At 49.8% G+C, this 23933-nt stretch overlaps 1 protein-coding gene across 3 annotated transcripts; it reads left to right on the top strand.

The window, feature by feature from the left end:
- Positions 1 to 1390: 1390 nt before the first annotated feature.
- Zdhhc1 (zinc finger, DHHC-type containing 1) lies at positions 1391 to 23703 on the top strand. 3 transcript variants are annotated; one of them, XM_013012610.1, is made up of 12 exons: positions 1391 to 1628; positions 10352 to 10440; positions 11812 to 12054; positions 16659 to 16834; positions 18615 to 18716; positions 19038 to 19162; positions 19253 to 19411; positions 19648 to 19760; positions 22589 to 22671; positions 22875 to 22968; positions 23083 to 23161; positions 23265 to 23703. In XM_013012610.1, the coding sequence occupies exons 2-12, from the start codon at positions 10429 to 10431 to the stop codon at positions 23549 to 23551; spliced, it is 1473 nt and encodes a 490-aa protein (XP_012868064.1). In that variant the 5' UTR covers positions 1391 to 1628; positions 10352 to 10428; the 3' UTR covers positions 23552 to 23703. The 3 variants fall into 3 exon arrangements, with proteins under 3 accessions (XP_012868064.1, XP_012868063.1, XP_012868065.1); XM_013012609.1 differs by having other exon boundaries at positions 23083 to 23170; XM_013012611.1 differs by lacking the exon at positions 19253 to 19411 and having other exon boundaries at positions 23083 to 23170.
- The last annotated feature ends 230 nt before the right edge of the window (positions 23704 to 23933 follow it).

The raw sequence follows: 23933 nt of genomic DNA, 5'->3' as shown, positions 1-23933 counted from the left end.
CTTATAGACATGTGTTGTATCTAAAACATCCTAGGAACATGCAGGAGAGGTACTGTGGAGGCAGGAAGGTCTAGAAGCCTCTGACTCTTAGATCTCTCTCCTTTCTGTGGGCATGCATGTGCCCATCCTCCACTTTGATTTCTAGGTTACCATCTGTTTGACCCTAAGTTCTCCATTTCCAGATAAGAACTGCGGGCTCATCCGGTGTCTCTGAAGCCAGAGTAACATTGATATGTATTCCACAGCAAGTTTGTTTTTTAATCAGTCCTGAAAGCAAGAATTTAAATTATAGAGCAGTTTAGCTACTTGCATAAAGGGTCCACAGCCGGCACATGACAGAGCAGAAAGAGTTATGTTGGCTTTTGTTGCATGCATGTAACTTACACACTTAGAGATAAGGATGTTTCCAGTCTCTATCTCCCTATTTTGAGCAGCCAGCCAGCTTATCATCTGAGGGGCTTGGAGATATGGAGAAAATAATAGCAGACAACAAAGGCTCTTCCTATCTTTTGAGAAAGTCTCAGAGGAGGATCCATCCTGAGTGCCTCCAAGAGAAGGAGAAAGGGAAATTTTAAGGAATCCAACTAAGCAAGCACATCCCCCAAAGAAGGAGAGGAAAGAAAGCCATCAGGCTCTGATGTCTGTCCCCTGACAGTCCTGAATGGGGCTCACAGAGTCCAAATCCAAAAATCCTTACAGACTGGGACGATGATTATGGTTTCAGTACCAGAGAGGACCCTGACTGGAGAGTTTATTTTTATTTTATTGGGAATCACTAATAGTGCAAGTTTTATTGTGAACACTCCATAGATGCATAGTGTACTTTTATCATGTGCACTGCTGTATTACATTCCTTTAATTTCCTTCTCTTTTCCTCCCTTTTCAAACAGTATTTTGTGAGTTTCATTATGCTTTATGTACACACACACACACACACACACACACACACACACACACACAAGCAAATAGAGCCCAGTTCTACTGAGAGGTTGAGTCAGGAAGATCACGAGTTCGAGATTAGCCTGAGTTGTATAACAGGTTTTAGGTCAGCCAGGGCAATGTGATCCAGGGTCCAAAAAAAGAAGTGCAGGACTTCCTGAAAGTGGTGGTCTCAGGGGAGAGACTCTGGACTGGGGAAAGTCAGGACTGCAGGAAATCAGGGGTAGGGGTGTGTGTGTGGGGGGGGGTATTAAAAGTATTTTCTCAGAGACGAGTTCGAAAACAATGGGAAGTGGGAGGGACAAGGTGCCGGCGGGGGTCTCTGGCAAGCCCCGCCCCGAGCCAGGGTACCCGCGCTAAGAGAAGCAACGCGGTTTGGCCGCTGTGGGGCGCCGTAGCCCGCGCTGTTGCCAAGGGAACGGGCCCAGCGCCGGACGAGGCCCAACCCGCCCCGGCCTGGCCCGGCCGCGCATCCCGCCCGCCCGAGCTGGCGCGGGAGGACCCGGCGGCCCAACCTTAGTCCGGGATGGGTCCTCGCTCTCGGGCCTGTGGCCTCCCAGTCCCGGGGACCGACACCACCGCGGAGGTCTGAAGTGCGGCCGGCCTGGGCAGGGCGGCCGGCCTGGGCGGGGCCGAGCCTCTGGCTGACCTTGGCAGGGCCAGTTTGGCGCTGCTGCCACCGAGAACAGGTGAGGAGCCGCCGCGGCTTTGCTCACCCCCGAGCCGGGCCGGGGCCGTGGGGCCGGACTGCGGCATGCCCGGCAGGGCTCTGGGCTCGAGCCTCGGGACCTGGCCCAACGCGAGGCTTCCTTCTAGAATTGTTCAGGTTCGCAGCTACGCACCGGGTGCCAGGTTCGGTGCCAGGCGCGGGGCCACGGAAGGCCCGAGCCAAATGCCTTCCGTCTCCACAACCCCCAGACAACTAAGGAGGGGTGGGGAAGCAGGCGCCAGACACATGACATACGTGATTTCCGATCGGGAAAGTGCTCCGGCGCTGAAACGGAGGGGGTGGCCGGGGAGGGTCCGCCTTGGAAAGGTGACTTTTAATCTAAGACGTGGAAGTTGGACAGGAGCCAGCAGTGTGAACAGCAGAAGGGCGTTTTTCTAACGGAGGGAAAAGCAAATACAAAAGATCTGAAGGCAGTAGATATTAGGATGGGACAGAAAGGGCAAGGGCTCTTGAAGGAAGGCCATGCTGAGAGTTAGAATTTCGTCCTAGCAGGTTGAGGAAACCACTGAAAGTTTTGATGGGTGTGTGTGTGTGTGTGTGTTGGTACTGGGGTCTGAACTTAGGGCCTGGGTGCCATCCCTGCTCAAGGCTGGTCCTCCACCACTTGAGCCACAGCTCAAGCCACCCGCCTTTTGGTGGTTAATCAGAGATGAGAGTCTCATAGACTTTCCTTCTCTGGGCCAGCTTTGACCCCCTATCCTCAGATCTGTCTCCTGAATAGTTAGAATTACAATTGTGAGCTTCAGGCCACCTGGCAAGTTAGTGAGTTTGTTTCCTTCCTTCCTTCCTTTCTTCCTTCTTTTTTGTGTCAGTTGTGGGACTTGAACTCAAGGCCTGCGCACTGTCCCTGAGCCTCTGTGTGCTCAAGGCTAGAACTCTCCCACTTGAGCCTCAGCACTATTTCCAGTTTTTGAGTGGTTAATTGGAGATAGAGTCTCACAGGGATTTTTTGACCCCCGCTGGCTTCCAACCCATCCTCAAATCTCATCTTCCTGAGTAGCTAGGATTACAGGCATGTGCCACCAGTGCCCAGCTAGGTTTCACATTTTTAAAAGCTCATCTCAGTGTGACTTCTGTGAAGAAGTCATCTGCTGGCTGTCCTGGTTCTGCCTGTCTAGCTGTGCCTCCCAGGACATACTTTGTCTGAGACTTGATTCTCTGGTTTGTGCAAGGAGGATGTTGAGGGTGTTATTTATAAATGAGTGCCAAAGCAAGGGGCCATCCGCATTGGATACCAATGATTAGATGGGTCTACGAGAACAGTTTGAAATGATAGAGTGTTTTGAGGGTTGAATTAAGTGAATTCCCTGGAAGCACTTAAGCAGTGCCTGGCCTTGAATAAGTACCCTCCAAATGTCAGTGATGGCTATTATTATCATCAAAACACTGTAGGAGAGCAATGATGGAGGTTTGGTTTAGGGCATAATGGCAGTAGAGATGATGCTAAAGCATGGCTTCAGTTCCTTCACTTAAGGAGAGATGGATTCAGATATGGCTGAGTGGTGGTCCCTGCTTTTGTGGAACTTGTGGTTAGAAAGGTCTGTAAAGGGGCAATCACCAAGAGATAAATAAAAGCAACAGTGGTATTTAATTAGCCTGTTTCCCCCCCCCCCCTTTGTTTCTGTTTTTCTTATTTTGTTCTGTTGCAACTTTGTTCTTAAAGACATTCTGGGTGGGTGTTCCCCAAGGCTGGCTCTTAAAATCTTTAGTTGATTTCCTTGTTAAAATCCACAATCCTTGCCTCCTTCATTGCCTTGTCTCTGCTTCCTGTTGCTCCCTCCTCTTTGTCTTCTTGTATTAATCTGTATTTCCACACAGTTTGTAGTGGTTGCTGCAGGAGAATGGCACAGAAATGTTTGCACACCATGTCAACTCGGGAAAGACTGAGGTTTCAAGTTTTTTTTCTTGCCATAGCAACTGCCTTCAGCATATTGTTTATGAGAGAGAAAGTAAAGAGCCCAGCCACATCTGAGACCAATGACTGGAGAGATCTTTGGGAACAACTTGAAGTTCCAGTTTATTTTCTGGGAATTATGTGCTGTGTATTCTTTAGTCAAACCATATTTTTAAGATACTCTTAATTTTTAAGATACTCTTCTGGGATCTGTAGGGAATTTGAATAAAGTACTTACCCCTAAAAGTCTCTTACAAATGATTTTTTTTTTGCATTACACTATAATATACACTATAAAGCATTTCTCTCCAACTCCCTTTATGTGGTTAAAATTGGGCATATAGCTGAGCACCAGTGGCTTATGCTTGTAATCCTACTTACGAGGCTGAGATCTGAAGATCGAGGTTCAAAGCCAGCCTAGGCAAGAAAGTGTAAGACTCGTTTCTCCAATTAACTAGAAAAAAGCTGGAAATGGAGGTGTGTCTGAAGAAGTATAGCACTAGCTTTGAGCAAAGAAGCTCAGGGACAGTGCCCAGTTCCTGAGTTTAAGCCCCAATACTGGCATATACACACATCCCCCAAAAAACAACAACAAAAATGGGAGCATGTTAAATCTCCATGAAGCTGGGCACCAATGATTCACGCCTGCTCAAGAGGCTGAGTTCTGAGGATTGCGATTTGATGCCAGCCAGGGTGGAAGTGAAGCTGTGGGTCAAGTAGTATTCACAAGCCTTGAGCAAAAGAAGCTCAGGAACAGTGCCCAGTCCCTGAGTTCAAGCCCCACAACCAGCACCAAAATAAATAAATAAATAATCTCAATGAGGATTATTTCAAAAAAATTCTGGGGGAAAAAAACACCCCCCAAAACTTGTCTTAGAAATACCTAAAGAGGGCTGGAAAGGTGGCTTAGTGTTAGAGTGCTTGCCTTGCATACATGCATTTGATTCCTTAGCACCATATAAGTGGAATAAGCTGGAAGTGGTACTATGGCTCAAGTGGTAGAGCTCTAGCCTTGAGCTGAAGAGCTCAGAGACAGCGCCTAGGCCCAGAGTTCAGGCCCCACGACCGACCAAAAAAAAAAGAAAGAAAGAAAGAAAGAAAAGAAATGCCTAAAGAAAGGCAGGCATGCTGAAACATGTCTGTAATCCTAGCTACTTAGGTTGGGGAGCAGAGGTAGGTTAGGAGCATCTAGAGTTTGATGTCAAGCCAGGTCCAATGACTGACTCATACCTACAATCCCAGCTAGTTAAGAGGCTGAGATGGGAGAATTTCAGTTTCAAACTTTCATGGCAGACAAATTCAGGAGACCCTTATCTTCAGTTAACCAACACAAAGCCAGAAGTGGAAGCATGGCTCAAGTGGTATAGAGTGCCAGCTGATCAAACCAGGCAAGCAAGTAGGACTTCAAACCATTGAGGCCTTGATTTCAAACTCTGGTACCAGCATTTTTTTTTCTTTCTTGAGGGCTAGGAACTTAGTTCAAGAGGTAGAATGTTTGGTTAATAGGCTCAAGGTGAAGCCCCAAGTACAATATCCAATACTGAAAAAATGAGAACAAACAGAAAGAAAAGCACCCATTGACACAGACAATCTCTCACAGGAAGTGCAGATTTTCTAGGAAAAAGAAAAGATGTTTGGGACAAAACAAAACTGTCTGTGGAGTGCACCTTCTAGGTTCTGGGTATCATAGGGTATTGAGCTAGACCCTTGGCCAAGAATGGGAGCAGGGGTCGGTTATACTGCCTAGGGTCTGGTTCTAGTTTTGGTAAGACCCCCTAACAGAGAGTGCTGTGGCTCTTCCTAAAAGCTCAACAGCTCAAAATTGCTTTCAAGAGTAATGAAGCACTTAAACTAGGACCAAACACTCTTGTTACATGGTTGTTAGGCAGGAATTCCTGGTTTGTCTGGCCTGGAAGTGCATTTGATTTACAAGACAGCCCAGGGGGGCCAAGAGGGCAAGGAGTAATTTGTGTTAATTAATTGTATGTATGTGTATGTGCAGTGTGGAATTAATCTCAGGGCTTCTGAGCTGTGCTGCAAGCTTACTTAAAAACAACAGCAAATGTCTATAAATTTAAAAATTTAAACAGTACAAAGGGTACAGAGAAAAAGCAAATCTCTATGTCAGCCTTAGATCTAAGGCTACTAGATCTCAGAGGCAGAAAAGGGTTCTGTCTCAGATTCCCTGGTGCCAACCTTCTTTTCCCCATCAGTGGGGCTCTTCAAGCCCCCACTTCAGTCCTTCTCCTACCCCAGACCAATACCCTCCCAGTTCCTTTGCTTCCCCCAGCAACTCTCTTTTGTAGTTGAGTTGATTCTGGAGTCCTTAGACATCTTGCAGGAATCCAGAGCTGCCCTTCAGCCTTCCAGACCTAGAACTTTTTACTTTACTTGGGTTCCTTTGACAGGGCTATGTATAAATTTCCAAGCAACATTCCTAATTGTGTGTGTGTGTGTGTTTCTATGTTTCCCAGGCTCAAGTAATCCCTTGTCACAGTTTTCTGATGTGTAATATTATACTTAGCTACTAAATATTTTTATTGGAACACAGGTAGCAGGAAGTGGATCTGCCATGTATCTGTATATAGTGAGAACTTGAAATATTAAGATTTCCCTCATTTAACTTACGCATATAAATTCAGGTAGCTTCACCCTATTTTGAAAATGCTATTTAAGGCATTTAACAAATGAGTATTGAATAGATTCTTGTCTTCCTGGCAATGGCCTGCACCTTGTACGGACAAGGGAGGAGCCTGTTCAGCCTTTCTGGCCTTCCTTCCTTCCTCAGAAGCCAGGTAGGTCCTTGACTTTCCAAGGCAGCAGCCTTCTGTGGCTTTAAACTCTACAGGGCTCCCTTGCTCTTGGCTGTCCTCTATCTCTGCAAGCCTGACTCTGTGGTTTGTTCTTTGGAAGCAGAAGAGAGTGAAGAATGTTTTTACCAAGGCCCACATAACAGCCACCAGATGCAGCTGGGGGCACCACGAGTGCAGCAGGGAGCTTAGTTTAAGGGCTTGACCTTCTCCCTCTGACCATGTTCTCCCCAAGCACGGGGATGCTGGGCTGCTGTCTTCCTGAGCGAGTTTCCTGTTGTGTCACCTCTCCCCATACCAATGCCCTTCTTGCTCATAACCCCCACTCTCCCATGTCTAGAAAGCATTTATTAGCATTTTTTTTGTTTTAATTTTAGGCTGGTACTGGGATTAAACTCAGGGCCTTGTGCTTGCTGTTCTGGCATTCCACCACTAGAGCCGCGCTCCCAGCCCCATCTAGAAAGCTTTTGAAAACATTCCTTACTATGCATCATCTCCTGCTTTAAACTTGTTTTGACTCCTGGTAACTTCTTCAGCAGTGCCCAGGTCTCCCCTACTTGGCCTCCTAGGGCTCTGATAACTCAGCCCTGTAGCTTCTCAGGGTTTAGATCTCTGGGCTCTGCACCATCTCTCACACTGAATAACTGGCCTATTGCAAGCACTGTCAAAATGCCCCTGCACTCACTGTCCTGATGGCAGTCTCTCAGGATCCCCAGAAAAGCAGTTGCTGAGGGTAAAGTGCCTGTTCTTATCTATGTTTGTCCTCAATTTACACAAAGGGCTGGGCCCTGGTAAGTACTGCCTCATCAGGATCTGTGTGTACTAGCTGACCAGGTTATTGGGGAGCAGAGCCACACATTCTCAAACTAGTTTGTCTGAGAAGTGCTGAGAGGGGAGGGAGACAGGTCTGATGACAATGCTTGGCCCCAATGTGGGCCTTGGGCCCATCTTGGATTCTCTCCGACCTCCCAGTCCTTTTAATCAAAATCTTTTGGGCCAAAGGAATTTGTGGCCATCAATTCTATGAGAGAAAATGTTGTCAGTTAAAAGTTGGCTGTGGCAGGATTTGGGAGTAGGCAACATGCTTCTTCTGGCTGACCTCTCCAGCCTAACAGTATTCTGATTTGAGTGGGAGCTGCCCCCAGGGCTGTTTGCAGCCAGCCCCTGGCCTGCATGGTGACTCCTGCCCCAGAAGTCTAGGGTGCAGTAGCATAAGGAGTACCTGTGGCCACAACCAGGCAATGGGAAGGTATCAGCCATGTGCCTCTGTTTCTCCCTCAGGGTATAGGGCTCTTAGGTGTTGGGATAACAGAGGTGAAGGCAGGCTGACACTCAATCCATAGGTTGATGTCAAGATATTTGCCCAGTGATGGTGTCCCTGGAGAGCTCATGTGCAATACAGAGATTTGGTCCCAGAGTGAAACCATCCAGCCCAACTGTATCCACAGGGCTCCACCTGATGACCCATGACTGTTTCCACAAATTGGGAACAAAGATTTGCTTGCAAAAACAGGCTTGCCAGCTTTATAATCCATTTGTCACCAATTGGAGGTGACAAGATTAGAATGGCAATTCAGTGGCCTACTTTTTATAACAATGAATTGTTTGGGTGTACTCTCTTAGGAAAATAACTTCAGAATTGCTTTTATAGCCATGTGGTGGCTTTAGGGCCTTTGTAGGGCCACTGGGATACCCTGGCTCTCTAAGACCAGTACAGCCAACAGCTCACAGAACTCCAGGCAGAGGAAAAGGGGGTAGTACGGAGGTCTGAGGTCTCAATACCAAGGCTATTACAAAGCAGACTGCCTGCCAATCAAAATCCACCAGTGGTGAATCACCCAGGAAACCAATGGCTACAAAAGCCACCAAAGTGCACCCTCTACTGGAGGGTGAATAAATTTCACCCTCACAGGCTTAATACTGTGGCACTAATCAAAGTCTACCAAACTTCTGACTTGCAAACTCTCCTTCCAATGTCTGGTGCCAGAAATGGCTCAGGACTTCAAAACACATCTGTGCTTCCTGAGTGTAGCTGCTGGTGCTTGCAGGAGGCAAGCAGAGCTATTCAGTTGGCCTTTTTGAAGATGTCAACAATGTACTCTTCATGCTAATGTGTAACAATTATGCCAAAAGGTGTCTAGCTAGCATGCTGTGTAAATGCAGAAAATGCTTACAAATTCACTATGATGGGAAAATTCATTCTCAATTTCCCTTTTCTTTTTTCCTTCTATCATTAGTTCTGAATGGTAGATACTTTTCTCCCATGGGCTCAAAAAGCATCTATATGATTGTGAATAGAAAAATAGGGGGACAAAAATCAGGCATTGATAATTTGTCCATTTTCATTTATGTGTTTTTAAAAGTATAAACACAAAGATAAAGCATGATAGCAAGATAAACTGTTTTAGTGAATAAGTTTCAGCAGTTCAACTTATAGCAATTATAGATACACCTGTTAAAATTTTCTGGACAGTGCCAGTATTTGGATTTTTTAAAATAATTTTCTTATTGACTAAATAAATAGTAACATTTTAAATATATATATATATTTCCCAGTCCTGGGGCTTGAACTCAGGACCTGGGCACTGTCCCTGAGCTTTTTTTGCTCAAGGCTAGCACTACCACTTGAGCCACAGTGCCACTTCTGGCTTTTTCTGTTTATGTGGTACTGAGGAATCGAACCCAGGCCTTCATGCATGCTGGGCAAGCACTCTACCACTAAACCACATTCCTAGCCATGCTATATTTTTCTACTGAGTTTGCTAGTGTGTTTTTATTTTTATTTTTGTCGGCCGTGGGGCTTGAACTCTGGGCCTGGGCGCTGTCCCTCAGCTCTTCAGCTCAAGGTGAGTGCTCTACCACTTGAGCCACAGCGCCACTTCCGGTTTTCTGGTGGTTTATTGGAGATAGGAGTCTCACGGTCTCTCCTGCCCGGGCTGGCTTTGAACTGTGATCCTTAGATCTCAGCCTCCTGAGTAGCTAGGATTACAGGCGTGAGCTACCAGCACCCGGCTTGCTAGTGTGTTTTTAATGTTGTATGATGTGCTGTTCATAAAATTATTATTATTGTCTGTGTATGTGTGCTGGTAGTGGGGCTGGGTGCCTCATTCTCTCATTTGGTTTTTCACTCAAAGTTGGTGCTTTACCACTTGAATCATGCTTCTACTTCTGGCTTTTGCTGGTGAGAGAGGAGTCTCACAAACTTTTCTGCCTAAGCTGACTTCAAACCATGATCCTCAGATCTTAGCCTCTTGAGTAGCTATGATTACAGACATGAGCTACCAGGGCCAAGCAAACATTTTTTAATTAAAAAAGAGAGAGAGGGCAAAAGCAACTTCAACCAGCTACTTCACTTGGGACATAAAACTTGTAGACTATGCACCATAGCCATACCTAGAGCTAGGAAGACAAACCAGGAAGTTGTTGAAGGGACAAAAAAAAATCTGCAACTTAGTGAACATTTTCATAGTAGACATTTGCCCACAGTGTCACTGGTTGAAGCACCACCTTCAGAAGAGCACACACAGTCTCTCAGCTAGGAAGTACAGAGCCAAAAGTGAAACCTAGATCTGTTTCCTTTAAGGCCAGAGCTCTTCCTCCCCTCCCCACCATGTGTAGCTTTTTATTGAAGAGGAAGGTGACTAGAAGATTCGATGAATCCCTGGGAGAAAACTAAGATCACTCTATTTAGCTTTGGGATGAGACCACTCACAGATGACTTCAAACACCGCCAAGTTTGACCAGATGAACCTCAGGAAGCTGAAGAACAGAGCATCTAGGAGTAAATGTCCGATGGCCTGTGTGACAGCCGGTTGGCAGAGGGAGTGAGAGTGGATGGTGTGATGGGACTGGTGACGGGCACAGGATGGCCCTGTGCATGCAAGAGGAGGAATGGAAATGGGGCTGAGGGAGCCAGATGGCAGAAGAGAGGGCAGGTTTCCTTGCCATTTACTTTGCCCACATTTCCTTTTATTTCAGATGTTTTCAAGTCAGCAAACATTCACTGAGCATCTACTACATACAAGATACAGTTCCAGCAGCCTGGGGGAAGACATATGGGGACAAAGGTGAATGACTCACTGAGTGTTTACTGCCTCCGAGGGCTACAGATATAAAAGGGGGATACATGGGAATGACGACATGATACAAACAGCAAAGTGAAAGTCTCAATAAAGACCGAGCAAAAGGCTCCTGATTCTAGGACATCAGAGAAAGCTGGTCAGATGAGAGGATGCTTGAAGTGGGCTCTGAAGAGCCAGGCACATTCATTGTGCTAGGCAGTGAAGTAGGAAAGTAATCCAAGCAGATGTGCCAGGGTGGCATATACCATGCCTTTTTTGCTTAGATTGCTGGCCTATAGGTAAGGGCTCCTGAAAGAATGTCCAGCTGCCAAGGTTTTGTTTCTTGCTCCAGGCCTTCTTATTGAGAGTTCAAAGCTACCCTGCCTCCCAGGTGTGATGCTTCTGCTTGGATTGTAGTCCCATCTTGGGTTCAGAAGATACTGGTGGGTGGGACTCTCCCTCCTTTAAGGATGAGCCCATCCCTCCCTGCTCCCAGTGTATCCTCAGACACTAAGCCAGCTGTTGGGCCAAGGGGAAGGCAGAGTTGGAGGTGGGGATGGGGATGGGGGGTGGTGTTTGCTACCATCTGGTGGTTTGGCTCTAGCCAAGACCTAGACTTTTCCTGAACTTCCTCAAGGGATTCAAAAGGACATTAGGCCACCTTTCTAGGTAAATCTGTATACCAGGCCTGGATCTGCTTAGAGAAACACGGTCATTTCTGCTGCTGGAAGGAAGCAGAGGGGACTCCTCCTCCCTTCTTTTGTGCATTGACTTGTTCCCAGCCAAGAAGCCTCAGGCAGCCCTTCTGAAGCCTGGAGTGGAAGTTCCTGGCCCCTCTAAAAGGGATTAAGTGTCTGCTGAGCGTGGCTGAGGCCAGATCCCCCTTCTGACCCCCACCCCACCCCCAGTTCCCTTAGCAGAGGATAAGGGGCCCTCTCTGACACTTGCATTTGGATCTCAGGACGGAGGTGACTAATCCTAACAGAATCAGCATGTGTTCTCATCCCTCCGGCCCAGCCTGATATTGTTACCAGATGAGAACATGTCTTATTGGGTTTCACTTTGATGGCTGTGGAGACAGCACTTTGAGTAACAGGCAGCCACACTGTGTCCTGAATCACCCTGGACTCTCCTTTGTTCTGGCCAGGCTGGGGCAAGCTTGCTCTGGGGCTTTCGGACAGCACTCCATTCCCACTTCCCACTCTCCCCTACTGCCCATCTCTTTTGGGATAGGACCCTAGGTTGCCCCCAAGATTTGAGAGGTGGCTTTGTGTCCCAGCTGTTTCCCCCTACTAAATCCTGGCTGCAGAAAAGGGATCCTGGGCTCCTACCCGGGCCTCTTCATCCTAATGCTCTCTCCTTTTTCTCTCTCTGGAGATGAACATCTGTAACAAGCCCTCCAACAAGACAGCCCCTGAGAAGAGCGTGTGGACAGCACCTGCGCAGGCCAGTGGGCCCTCCCCAGAGCTGCAGGGCCAGCGGTCCCGCCGGAATGGGTGGAGCTGGCCCCCTCATCCACTCCAGATTGTGGCCTGGCTGCTGTATATCTTCTTCGCTGTGATTGGCTTCGGGGTCCTTGTTCCTCTCCTGCCTCACCACTGGGTTCCTGCTGGCTATGCTGTATCCTTGAGAAATAGTGGAATTGATGCACTAAAGTGTAGGGCAAGGGATAGCCAGAAATCAGTGGCCTGAAGCTGGGCTCAGAGCCTCAGGAAGCACAGGGTGGGGCAGAAAAGTATGAGCCAGATCCTTCTCTGTCTGGCCTCCAGCCCCCACCTGACCCCTCATCTGACAGAGCGACTAGCCAGCTCTGAAGTACTGTGGAGCATTTAAAACTCCATTGTAGAGGCACTGCAGAAGCCCACAGAGAAGGGTCTTAAAGCTCTTTCAGCCAGGCTGAAAGAATTGACAAATTAGGGATTGATTATTTCATTTGTAAAATAATTTGTCACGGGAGAATTCTTTTACATAGTTTCTTTCTTGGTATACATAAAATGTGGTTTTGTTTACAAATAGATTATTATGCTATACCCAGACTGTTTGTAGTAAGCTCACTGATTTTTTTTTTAAATTAAACCATAGCCAGGCATTGGTGAGTCATGCTTGTAATCCTAGCTTCTCAGGAGGTTGAGATCTGAGGATGGAGATTTGAAGCCAGCCTGGGCAGGACTCTTACCACCAGAAAACTGGAAGTGGAGACGTAACTTAAAGTGGTAGAGCTCCTGCCTTGAGCAGAAAAGCTCAGTGACAGCACCAATGTCCTGAGTTCAAACTTCATGACACATACTCTCTTTCTCTCTCTGTCTCTCTCTCATACACACACACACACACACACACACACACACACACACACATTAACTCTTTTAAGGTAAGGGGAAATATGACCAAAAAGTAGCATAGAGGTGCCTTGGAAGCTCCTGTGACTGCCCAGCCATGACTACAACTCCTAGGAGCAATGGCTTGGTGTTCTTTTCGTATCCTGGAGTACAACGGTGAGTTTGAAAACCTGGGATGTACAATCACCTTCCTTTGTCGTAGCTCAGCTCCTCCAGGATTCTGCCTGGCTGAGCAGCTTCTCTGACTCTCTGGGCCTGCCCTGTGTGCCTGTAAGGATTCTGCTTGTTTTCTCTTGGGGGGAAGGGAGGAAGAGCATACTAGGAAGGTCTGAGCACTGGAAGCCCATGGTGAGGGAGGGCACGGAGAGGAGGCAGTCATCCTTACAAAGTGTCATGGTGGGGCTTCCTGGTTGACTGGAGCCCAGCTCTGAATGAATGAAAAGCTGGACTTTCACAAGTTGACCAACCGACTTTAGTGAGATTGAGTGGAAGTTTCATGGACATTCATCGTATGGCTGGAGTAGTTCCATCCCTTACTCAGGATTATCTGGATTTCTGCCATCAGGGTGCCTGGGAAGTCAGATGAATGAAATAAGTAGGGTCAGAATAAATAACAGCAAACAAAACTAACTTGCAATGATTGAGTACTGTGTCAGCTAAGACAGGTATTCTCACCACTTTACTAATGAAAAAACAAACTCAGAGAAGGCAAATGAGTTCCTAAGGTCACACAGCTGGTACTCAGTGAGGCCAGAAGATCTGCTCAGGGAACCTGACTGAGGAAGTGGAATGGTTTGGGGGTTTGTTTTTTTCCCCTAATTAATTATCACTCGCAGAGTCACCAGGTCTAGAACCCTGACTAGGGCTCTGTGCAGTGTCTCAGAGTTCCTGAGTGAGATAAGGTAATGTATATACCAGCTTCTTCCAGGGGATTAAAACTGGCCTATGCTTTAGAGATGCAAGATGAACTTTGTGTGCTCAGTGGCCAGCTAGATAGAGGCAAAGCTGGCAGGTTTAACATGGCAGTCACACCGAATGTTAAGTGTGTGATAGAGACTCAGACAGCAGACTGTAGGAGCAGAAGGAGACCATCTGCACCTATCCCGCACATACCTACTGCTCACAGCTCTCCCCTCCTTATGTACTGTTGGCAAGAGGACTCCTTTCCTCCTCTGTTGACATCCAATCATCAAGTCCTATTTATTTTACCTTCTTAGTAGCTATAGGATCTGCACTATTTCCTTCCTGCTGCACTCTGCCTCTCTGAAATCGCTGGCCATTTAGTTACACTCTTGGCCTTCTTCATTCCTGAAGCCAGAGTGCCCTTTATAAAACCTGAAATCTGATCATATTTCCAGCTCAGAACCCTGTAGTGGCTCCTTCCTGCCTTTAGGAATGAGGCTGTCTGCATCTGGACTCTGCCTGTCTCCTAAGCTTCCTTTTACACGATTTCCCCCGTTCTTTGTTTCAATACTGTGTGTCAATGCCTGGAAGCTCCTTGTTCCTCTCCCTAGACCAAACACCCAGCTGAGTCAGAAGTCAAGAACTTGCAGTTTATAGTGTTCAAATTTTATAGATGTGGAGGAATAATTAACACACAAAATACATAGATCTCTTCCTACAGGTGTTTTTTGAAAAGTACTTATTTCTTTAACATTGAGAGGTAGCACATAAAACCTGACTTCTAGGGCTGGGAAGGTGGCTTAGTGGTAGAATGTTTGCCTTGCATGCATGAGGCCCTGGGTTCCATTCCTCAGCACCACATAAGCAGAAAAAGCTGGAAGTGGTGCTGTGGCTCAAGTGGTAGAGTGCTAGCCTTGAGCTGAAGAGCTGAGGAACAGTAACCAGGCCCAGAGTTCAGGCACCATGACCAACAAAACAAAACAAAAAAACCTGATTTCTAGTTCCATTTGAAAAGCTGGAACTTGGAAACATGGGCCTTCATTCTTTTTTTTGGGGGGGGTGCTAGTCTTGGGACTTAAAATTAGGGCCTGTGCTCTTCCTGAGCATCTCTGTGCAAGGCTAGCACCCTACTACCTGAGCCACAGTTCCACTTCTTGCTTTTTTAGTAGCTAATTAGAAAGTCTCACAGATTTCCTGCCCAGGTGGCTTTGAATCTTGACTCTCAGACCTCAGTCTCCTGAGTAGCTAGGATTGCAGGTGCGACTCACCAGCACCTAGTAGGCCTTTATTCTTGTATGGCAGTCATGAGCTGACACCACACATCTTCCACCACTCTGGCACCTTGCATGTTCCCAGTAGCCACAGCACCCAGCCAGTCCCCTCTCATCTACACTACCTCCAGGGCTGGCTCTCCATTCCTCTCCAAGTCTCAGCCAAGATAATACTGCCACAGGAAACCTTCTAGGGCCCTTAAGACTAGATGAGGCCACTCAGTTACAAATACCCATACCTACAGTCTTCTTTGTCATTAACCTGTCATTTGGTTAATATATGAATTTTGCACAAGACTGTAGGCTCCTCAGGACTGGGGACCAGGTCTTTCCATCTTCCTCAGTGCCTGCTCTCAGTAAATATTTGAAAGAATGAACATAGTAGGTGGGTGAGAGAAGGGTAGGAGCAGACAGGAAGCTAAAAGTTTGCCCACACTGTGTCTTTGAGAGGTTGGAATAGTGAGATACAGCAGCTGATAGTAGCAAGAGACAGGAAGGGGCCAGAGGAAGAAAAGAGCTTTGGCCCTGAGCTGAGGCATGAATGTCATCAAGAGAAACATCAAGAGCAATTGTAGGAGTTTTAAGAAGGGAAGGCTTTAGTGTTTTCAGTGTATACTGCTTTAAAAAAAAAGGTGGCTGGTCCCAGGGCTTGAACTCAGGGCCTGGGCACTATTTCTGAGCTTCTTTTGCTCAAGCTAGCACTCTACCACATGAGCCACAGTACCACTTCTGGCCTTTTCTGTTTATTGGTACTGAGGATTGAACCTAGGGCTTCATGATGCTAGGCAAACACTCTACCACTGAGCCACATTCCCAGCCCTGTTTTTCCTCTTTCAAGTATTATACAGCACATTAAGGCATGGCCTGGCTCATGCAGAGATAGGAACAAAGTTGAACAGTTGCTAGGTGAAGGATGGATGAATGATGGATGGGGCCCTAATAGTTGAGGGCAGATGTCTGCCTTACTAGCAAGAGAATGGGGGAAAGAAAAAATGGATGGGTAGAGGGTGGGAGGATAGATGTCAGCTTGAGTGGAATCTAAGGCTGGGTTTTTACAGTCAAACTTGCAGCAAGTTGTCAGCATATTCATTGGCATTTGTCTCAGTACTCAGCAGCTAGCCTTTGCAAGTGCCTCCTTCAGCTATAGGAGTTGGTCCTGCTGCCCCTCCTAGGCTCTGAACATGTCAGATCATTGCAGACACTTCAGTGTCCAGGCCCTAAGTGCCTGGACTCTAGCTGGGGGAGGCAGCAAGTGGATGAGCCCCATCTGTAAGTGATTCTCCATCTGGCCCCAGCTGCTAAAAAAAGGATGGCTCTTTCTTGCAGCTGACTTCCTGCAAAAGCAAGACAAACAAGCTCAGAATTTTAACCTTAGGTCCCCACACCTCCATGATGTCTTTCAGTCTCACTTCATCTTCTGGAATCAGAAACCAGAAATTGGCTTGAGATCAGACCAGCCAGGGCCTGGAGTGATGAGGCCAACACCTTATGGTTAGCAGCCCCAGGCACTGCCATATGAGCTCCGTTCCCAGATGCTCTTCTCTTCCATCTTGGGATCAGAGGTCTGCTGGAGAGGGCTAATTAGGAGGTGTTTTGTGGGGCTGGAGATGGCAGGTGGCACAGGGGGAATTTTTACACAATGGGAGTGGCATAGAGGTGAGGACTTATCAGCGCCCAGCTGCCAAAGTGTGGAGTCTTTAACCTACTGGGCCAGTGCATGGGGGCCATCTTTGCAGGCCACCTTGTGGTACACCTGACTGCTGTCTCCATCGATCCAGCAGATGCCAACGTGCGAGACAAGAGCTATTCTGGGCCCTTGCCCATCTTCAACCGCAGCCAACATGCGCACGTCATTGAAGACCTGCACTGCAACCTGTGCGATGTGGATGTGTGAGTGTATGTGTGGCTGTGTGTGAGTACATGGTACACATGAGTCATGAGTGTCCCTGGGGACCTGGCAGCTGGCTTTAGGGTGGAGACCCCAGGGCTTCACAGTCACCCCTGATATCTCAGAACCCTGTGTTTTACACAGTCAGAGTCTTTCAACTGGGTATCAGGAAGATAAGAAGGTGGGTGGAAAACATGAGTACTGTTTGGTACTTGCACAACTTTTTGGGGGGTAGCACTAGAGTTTGAAGTCAAGGCCTCATGCTTGCTAGGAAGACTCACTACCATTTGGGCGAACTTGTGTTAGTTATTTTTCACATAAAGTCTTTAATTTTTGTTGGGGCTGCTACAGTTGAGCTGAGACTGTTGGTCTCAGACCACCATCCTCCTTACCTCTAGCCCTTCTTCTAAGTAGGATTACACACCTAATTTATTTGTTGAGGTGAGGTTTCCCTAGTTTTTGTGGGGGCTGATCTCAGTTTTACCTCTCAAACAGCTAAGATCACTGGCAAACACATTCTGTCACAAACATTTCTCAATGACTTAAGTCTGCCAGTAACACCTCCATCTCTCAAGCACCCAGGTAGGGACAGGAGAGTTAACACTTGGGTACCGTGTGCTAAGTACTGTGTACAAACATCTGCCAGGTGGGCAGCAGTTTTCTCCTGTCACAGAGGAAGAAGAGACACAGCTTCTAAGCAGGATCACAACCCCAGTTACCTGCCCAACTCACTTGGGGCAGGGGGCAGATTTTCTTTCTGTGTTATTCATGAGAAGTCTGAGGCCCCAAAATGGCCAAGTGAAGTTCCACCAATCCTCCTCTGGCTAGGGCTCTTCTCTCCTCTTCTGGAGCTTTCTAGTTTCCCAGCCTCAGGTAAGGGATGAGGCATAGGGCTGTTTGTGTAGCCCAAGGCCAGCCTCACTCTTGGAATCTGAAGAGTCAGGAAGCCTGTTAAAAAGGTCTGTCCACACACGGAAGAAAGCCACAGCATGGAGATATTGAGGACTTGGCAGTGGGCCATCCTGTCATTTCTAGGCACTTATTTCTAATGGTTGTGTTGGCAGTTGGTTTCTATTGCAGGGTTTGTCCTCTTCTGGGTAGGAGGGCATGATCTGTTCTTCTGCAGTCCTTTGGGCCTTCTGGGGACCCTTAGGCCTTCTGACTCTTCTGAGGTCAGACCCCTACTTGCATCCTAATAAGGCCTCCCCTCCCCTGCCCCATGCAGTGAGTTCCCTTAATGCCCACCTGGATGGCAGCTTGCACCTCTCCTTTTGGCACTTGTCTGATTAACCCACACAGGCTGAGGTTTTCTGAAAGAATGCCAGTAAGATTCGTCTAGAATGGCATGGAAGTTGACCTCAAAACAGAGCTGTAGGAAGAGCAATGAGGCCATAGTCCTGGCAGCCTTGCTTTCCCCCACCCCGGGCCCCACACCTGCATCTTCTGGCTTGGCAAAGAGGTCCTTGCTTGGAAAGGAAGCTCCTTTTCAGTTTCTCACGACCATCACTTGGTACAAAGTCCAACAGCAGGGCCTTCCAGTGCCCTGGGCTGCCCCTCTTGCTGCTTCGGGAGCGCTGCCTCCCCCAGGATCATACCCCACGGTTTCGCCAGAGGGCGCGCGCTCCCCATCGCAGCGCTCCGCTGTGGGGCGGAGCGGAGGCGCCTGGGAGGATGGACTCCAAGCCTAGCCATGGGGATCCTACACTGGCTGGTGCCCGCCTGCCCTGGCGGACTCGAAGGGCAGGATGGGCCAGCCGACCATGTGGTTCCTTCTGCCCGTAGGAGCGCTCGCTCCAAGCACTGCAGCGCCTGCAACAAGTGCGTGTGCGGCTTCGATCACCACTGCAAATGGCTCAACAACTGCGTGGGTGAAAGGAACTACCGGTGAGCCCGGCCTTAGTAGGCCCGCTTGTAGGGGCGTGAGGTGCGGGTGCTGTGCGAGCCTGCCTCCTGGGGTGCACACCATGTGTGCTGCTCTGGGGATGTGGGCCGGGGCCGTTGAGGGTGGATTTAGGGTCTTCCATCCTGCTGGCCCAGAGGAGGATGGGGAGCCTGACAGAGGCCGGCCATCTTCAGTTTTGGCTCCTGAGGACTTGGGGCTGTGGGATCAGGGCCCGTGGGCCTCGGAGCCCTCCCCGACCTGAGCTGGTGGCCCTTACACAACTGGAGCTCACTGGTGCTGACAGCTGCCCATGGCCGGGCTAGGCTTTTTCTACACAGCGTGGCATCTGCTTTACTGGGTGTCCTGCTCCTGGTGCTGGTGGCCACTTATGTCTTCGTGGAATTCTTTGTCAATCCCATGAGACTGCGCACAAACCAGCACTTTGAAGGTCAGTTTGGGTTCCAGGCCTTACTCCCCTGCCATACACCTGGTCACCAGTCCCCGCCCTGGCTGAGCACTGTCTACTTGTGCCTTGCAGTCCTGAAGAACCACACTGATGTGTGGTTTGTGTTCTTGCCTGCTGCCCCTGTGGAGACGCAGGCTCCTGCCATCTTGGCTCTGGCTGCCCTCCTCATCCTTCTGGGCTTGCTCTCCACAGCCCTGCTGGGTCACCTGCTCTGCTTCCACATTTATCTCAGTAAGTGCTCCCACCGACACCTGCCTTGCAGGGGACAGGAGTCCCTAGACTGCATGAAGGTACCTCATTAGGCTTCCAGCCCTGAAACAATGCCCTTTGTGGTGGTCTGGCCTCATTCCACAGCTTATTATTTATGTGAACAGATGTTTGAGCTTAGTACTAGGTTGGTTGTCGTTGCTTTGTGAGCTCCAGGGTCCCCCTTCCACCGCTGAGCCCTTTCCTCCCTTTCCTACCAGTGTGGCACAAGCTCACCACCTATGAGTACATCGTGCAGCATCGCCCACCACAGGAAGCAAAGGAGGCCCAAAAGGAGCTCAAGTCATGTCCGCCCAAGATGCGGCCCATTCAGGTATAGAAGTGGCCTGCAAGGTTGGTTGGGGTGTGTGGGCCTTTGTGTTTGGGGTGTGTGTGTGTGTGTGTGTGTGTGTGTGTGTGTGTGGATGGGCTGTGCATTGAGAGCCAATAAGGAGAGCGGGCCAGGGAAGCAAGCCTGGAGCAGCAACTAGAGTAGGAAATGCTGCTGTGGCAGGGCCAAGTACTAAAGGAGTAATACCATATCCATTACTACTCCAGGCATATACTGGAGGAGCAAAATATGGGGTCCTGAAATAGTCGGTTGGAGGCTGTAGAAGAGGAAGGGATGGACCAACAACCTGGTTGTCCAAACTGGAGCCATCTGTTCTCTTCATCTGTGACTTTGTCCTCTTGTGCACATTAGTTTTAGAACAGCCCAGGAGACAGTTACTAACCCATGTTGCAGATGAGCACACTGAGACCTGGAAAGGTTAAACAGAAGTTGGGTCTAGGAATAGTTAACCGCAAAGCAGGAACTGTCCAGTGTAGGCTGTGGCCTGGCCAGCCCAGCTGCTGACCAGCCTATCCCCATTCTCACGCCCCTTGGCTTCCGGAGGTCAGCAGCTGGGGATGGAGGTGGTCCAGTCCTTGGTGCCCCTAGGGACTGGGAAGGCCAGGGGCCCAGACAGGCTTTGCCGAGAAGGCTGAGCCCTGAATCTTGAATCCTCATGGCAACTGGACACAAACACAGGCTAGTGGGTGGTTGAAGTGGACTTGGGACCTTACCTCTCCTCATCACCAAGGCTGGACCCTGCCTGTGGGCTATGCTGGGGTGGTGGTGGACCAGTGCCCCTGAAACAAAGGTGTGGACCCCCTGCCACACCACCATAGACTGGTGTCCTGGTGCTGGGCACTGACCTGTGTTGACACAATTGTAGCAGACATTTGGGCCTATTGAGGCAAAGCTGGCCCTGGGGTATCCAGACTCCAGGGCTTATGCCTCTGCCCTGTTCAGGCTTTGAAGCCACATGTGGCAGCAGCAAGGATCTTTAATTTCTGTTGTGTCCATTTACAAATGCCTTGAAGGAGGCTCATGCAGCAGGAGGCCCACGCATGGCTCCTTTTACAGAGGTAGGCGAGGTCAAGGTGCTAAGGTACCATTCAGGATGATGCAAATATCTGAAGGTCTCTGAGAGATCATCTTAAGACACAGTTGAAATGAGAGATGGGAGGTCTGAGCAGGGACCTCCTTGTGACATTCTCAGACTTCCCCAGCAGCCTCTGGCCTGGTTCCTATCCCATCCTAGAGCCCAAAGACCCCAGGTTAGGGTTTTGCTCACCTCTGCTGGGCCCGGAGGGTGCCAGGTCCACACTGGGAGGGGGAAAGACGGGAGGATAATCTTCAAGTAATCCAGTCTCTGGGACTGACCTCTGACCCTTGACCCTTGTCTCACCTGCTTAGATGGGCACCAAGGGTCAGTTCAGCAGGAGGTTGGACATTTGCTTCCCTGGGACTTCAGACATTACACCCGTGCAGCCATTCATCAACAAGCCTGGCTCTGTCCCCATTCCTCCAATATGCCAGGGCTCCAGCAGGCAGCCTCCCCACCCCCATCCAGCAGGAATGCAGGAGGGGCTCCCTCTGGAGCCGTTGCCCCCAAACATAGGCTTGTTTTAGAGACAGCTTTGCTGTTACAGTGTCTTCTTTGCATTAGTCAGGACGCCTCAATCTCCATGGAAACGTCTGCCTAGCCGGCTACAGCTGTCCGTGCTCCCTTCAGCTCCAAGCCTTGGCTCCACCCCTTGCCCTGTCGCCACACCCTTCTCAAGCGGGCTTTTCCTCCTTTTGTCTCCTCACCTGCAGACCTCCCAGGTGTAGTTGGGGCTTGTCACAGGCGCTAGGGTGCTTGTCTACCTGCTCCTGTGACCTCCCAGCCACAAGGCCTTTTGCTTTGGGGGCTGGCATCAGCCTCTCTCATTTTCATCATGAGGCCCAGCTATTGGTGCCAGAAGGGGACTGTAGCACTGTTTGTTCCATCACGTACTGCCTTCCTTTCCCTAGAGGGGCAGTGGCTGCCAGCAGCCAGCAGTAGTAGTGATGGGTGGTACTCTATGAGGGCTAGGGGCCCTGGACCCAACTCTGCTCCATGAGAGCTGGCTAGCCTCGCTCATAACCTCCTGTGCACGCTCAGGCCTCTGAACAGCTGCCTGGTTAACAGGTCAGGGGAAAAAAAAATCAGTTCAGAGGCCGGAGGCCTGGGAGGGCCTTATAGCAGAGGGGCCCATTTTCCATCCCAGCCCCCAGCTGAGCAGCTGTAGCTCAGACATATTGGATCTATGGGACCATTGCCTTTATCAAATAGTAGAGTTTGACTAAATGAAATGAGACTCTGTGTTTGTGTGTGTGTTTGTGTGTGTGTGTGTGTGTGTGATTTTTTATCCTGGACCTGGGAATTAAACTCAGGGCCTGGGCATTGTCCCCAAGCTTTTGTGCTCAAGGCTAGTGCTCTTACTATTTGAGCCACAGCTCTGCTTCCAGCTTTTTGGTGATTCAGTGGAGATAAGAATCTCATAGACTGTCCTGCCCTGGCTGGCTTTGAACCTTGATCCTCAGATTGCGGCCTTCAAAGTAGCTAGGATTACAGGTGTGAGCCACCAGTGCTGGCCTGGGCGTGGATGTTTTAAGCCTCTTGTTGCAGAGGAGTTTGGTTCCCAGCACTGTGGGAAACCAGGAAGACAGTCCTAGACGCCCTAGGATGAGGCCTCCATCTTCCACAGAGGTCAGGGAGGGCTCGTACCGCTTCTGTTGGGGTGGGCTCAGACATCAGGAGGCCCTGGATCCACACCCGGCCTTCCAGCCTCCATGACCCCCACCTTCTCCAGGAGATGGAGTTCTACATGAGGACTTTCAGCCATGTGCGTCCAGAGCCTCCAGGACAGGCTAGGCCAGCTGCAGTAAATGCCAAGTGAGTGCCACTTGGGTATCTTCTAGCATAGCAGGGCCATGGGAGGTGGGAAAAAGGAAGTAGGCCAAGGACAAGGCATGGGTGTGGGTCCAGCGGAGCATTGCTCTGTCTTCTGCTTGGAAGGGATATCCAGTGGGGATGGATTTGGGGATCAGCATCCCAAACTTGTCCACCTGTTTTTTTTTTTGTTTTTTTTCCCCCAGTCCCTCACAGTTTCTTGCCACTCAAGACCAGGCGGAGCTTCCACAGCCCTCCTCCCCAGACATTCTGGCCCTGCCTCCCCAGATCCGACCCCAGGTAAGAAAACTGGGCTTGGCCCTTGGCCCAAATGAAGGGAGAGGGCAAATGCCTCTTGCCTGACCCTTCTGCTGCTCAGGAGTAGCCTTCACACTCCCCACTTTGTCTCTGCAGAAAAAAAGGAAGAGGCACACGTATAAGATGGCCATGTCAGAGATCTTGGACCCGGAGTCCCAGCTTCCCAGGCTACGAGGTGAGCAGGGTGAGCGTCCCTCCCTAACTGGGCCCTGCTTGGGGAGCTCTGAGGGAGGAGGGAAAGGCAGAGTCCGAGACTCATGTTTCACCCCACTGCGCAGGACCCCACGCCCCGGGCCGTCGTCGTGTCAGCTCGTCCACGGATTCCTCCAGCGCCAGCTCGGTGCACTCCGCTGGCCCTGCAGGCGCCTACCACTCGGCGTCCGCGGAGTCAATGGACGAGATTCCGGTGGCACAGACGCGCCTGGGCAGTGCAGCCCTGGGCGCCCCGGGGAGCAAGGGCCGGGAGTCGGGGCTGGCGCTGCAGGCGCGGGCGCCGGCCGTTTTCGTGAGCCTGAGCAGTGGCGAGCCCGGGACGCGCGGAGGCCGCGAGGGCGGCCTGCCTTAGCTGGGCTGAGCGGCGGCGGCGGCCCGGTTCTCTATGCAACACCCCACCTATACCGCACCGAGTGCACTTTAGGGGCGCCAGGCCGGCGGGGTCGGCCTCCCTCCTCTACTCAGCAATATCCGTCCCACCGGCCCCGATGCTCCAATAAACTTTTTTTTATGCTTTTGGGGACTTGGTGCTTTACTTAAAGGCAAGGGCCGTGGCAAGAGGGCGGGGTGGATCGCCACCCAGACTGGATGGAGATGGGGGTGCTGCAAGACCCCCGGGGCTCAGTACCGGGCTTGTGAGTTGGAAAGTCTCCGCCGGGAAGGTCTGCGCCTCAAACCCTCAGAGCCTGCCTCCCAGCGTCGGGGGCCGGGGCTCCACCACACCCAGCGCTTTT

The sequence above is a fragment of the Dipodomys ordii genome, unplaced genomic scaffold (genome assembly GCF_000151885.1).
Source record: "Dipodomys ordii isolate 6190 unplaced genomic scaffold, Dord_2.0 Scaffold18, whole genome shotgun sequence".
NCBI lineage: Eukaryota > Metazoa > Chordata > Mammalia > Rodentia > Heteromyidae > Dipodomys > Dipodomys ordii.
This window is presented reverse-complemented; position numbering and strand designations above follow the sequence as displayed.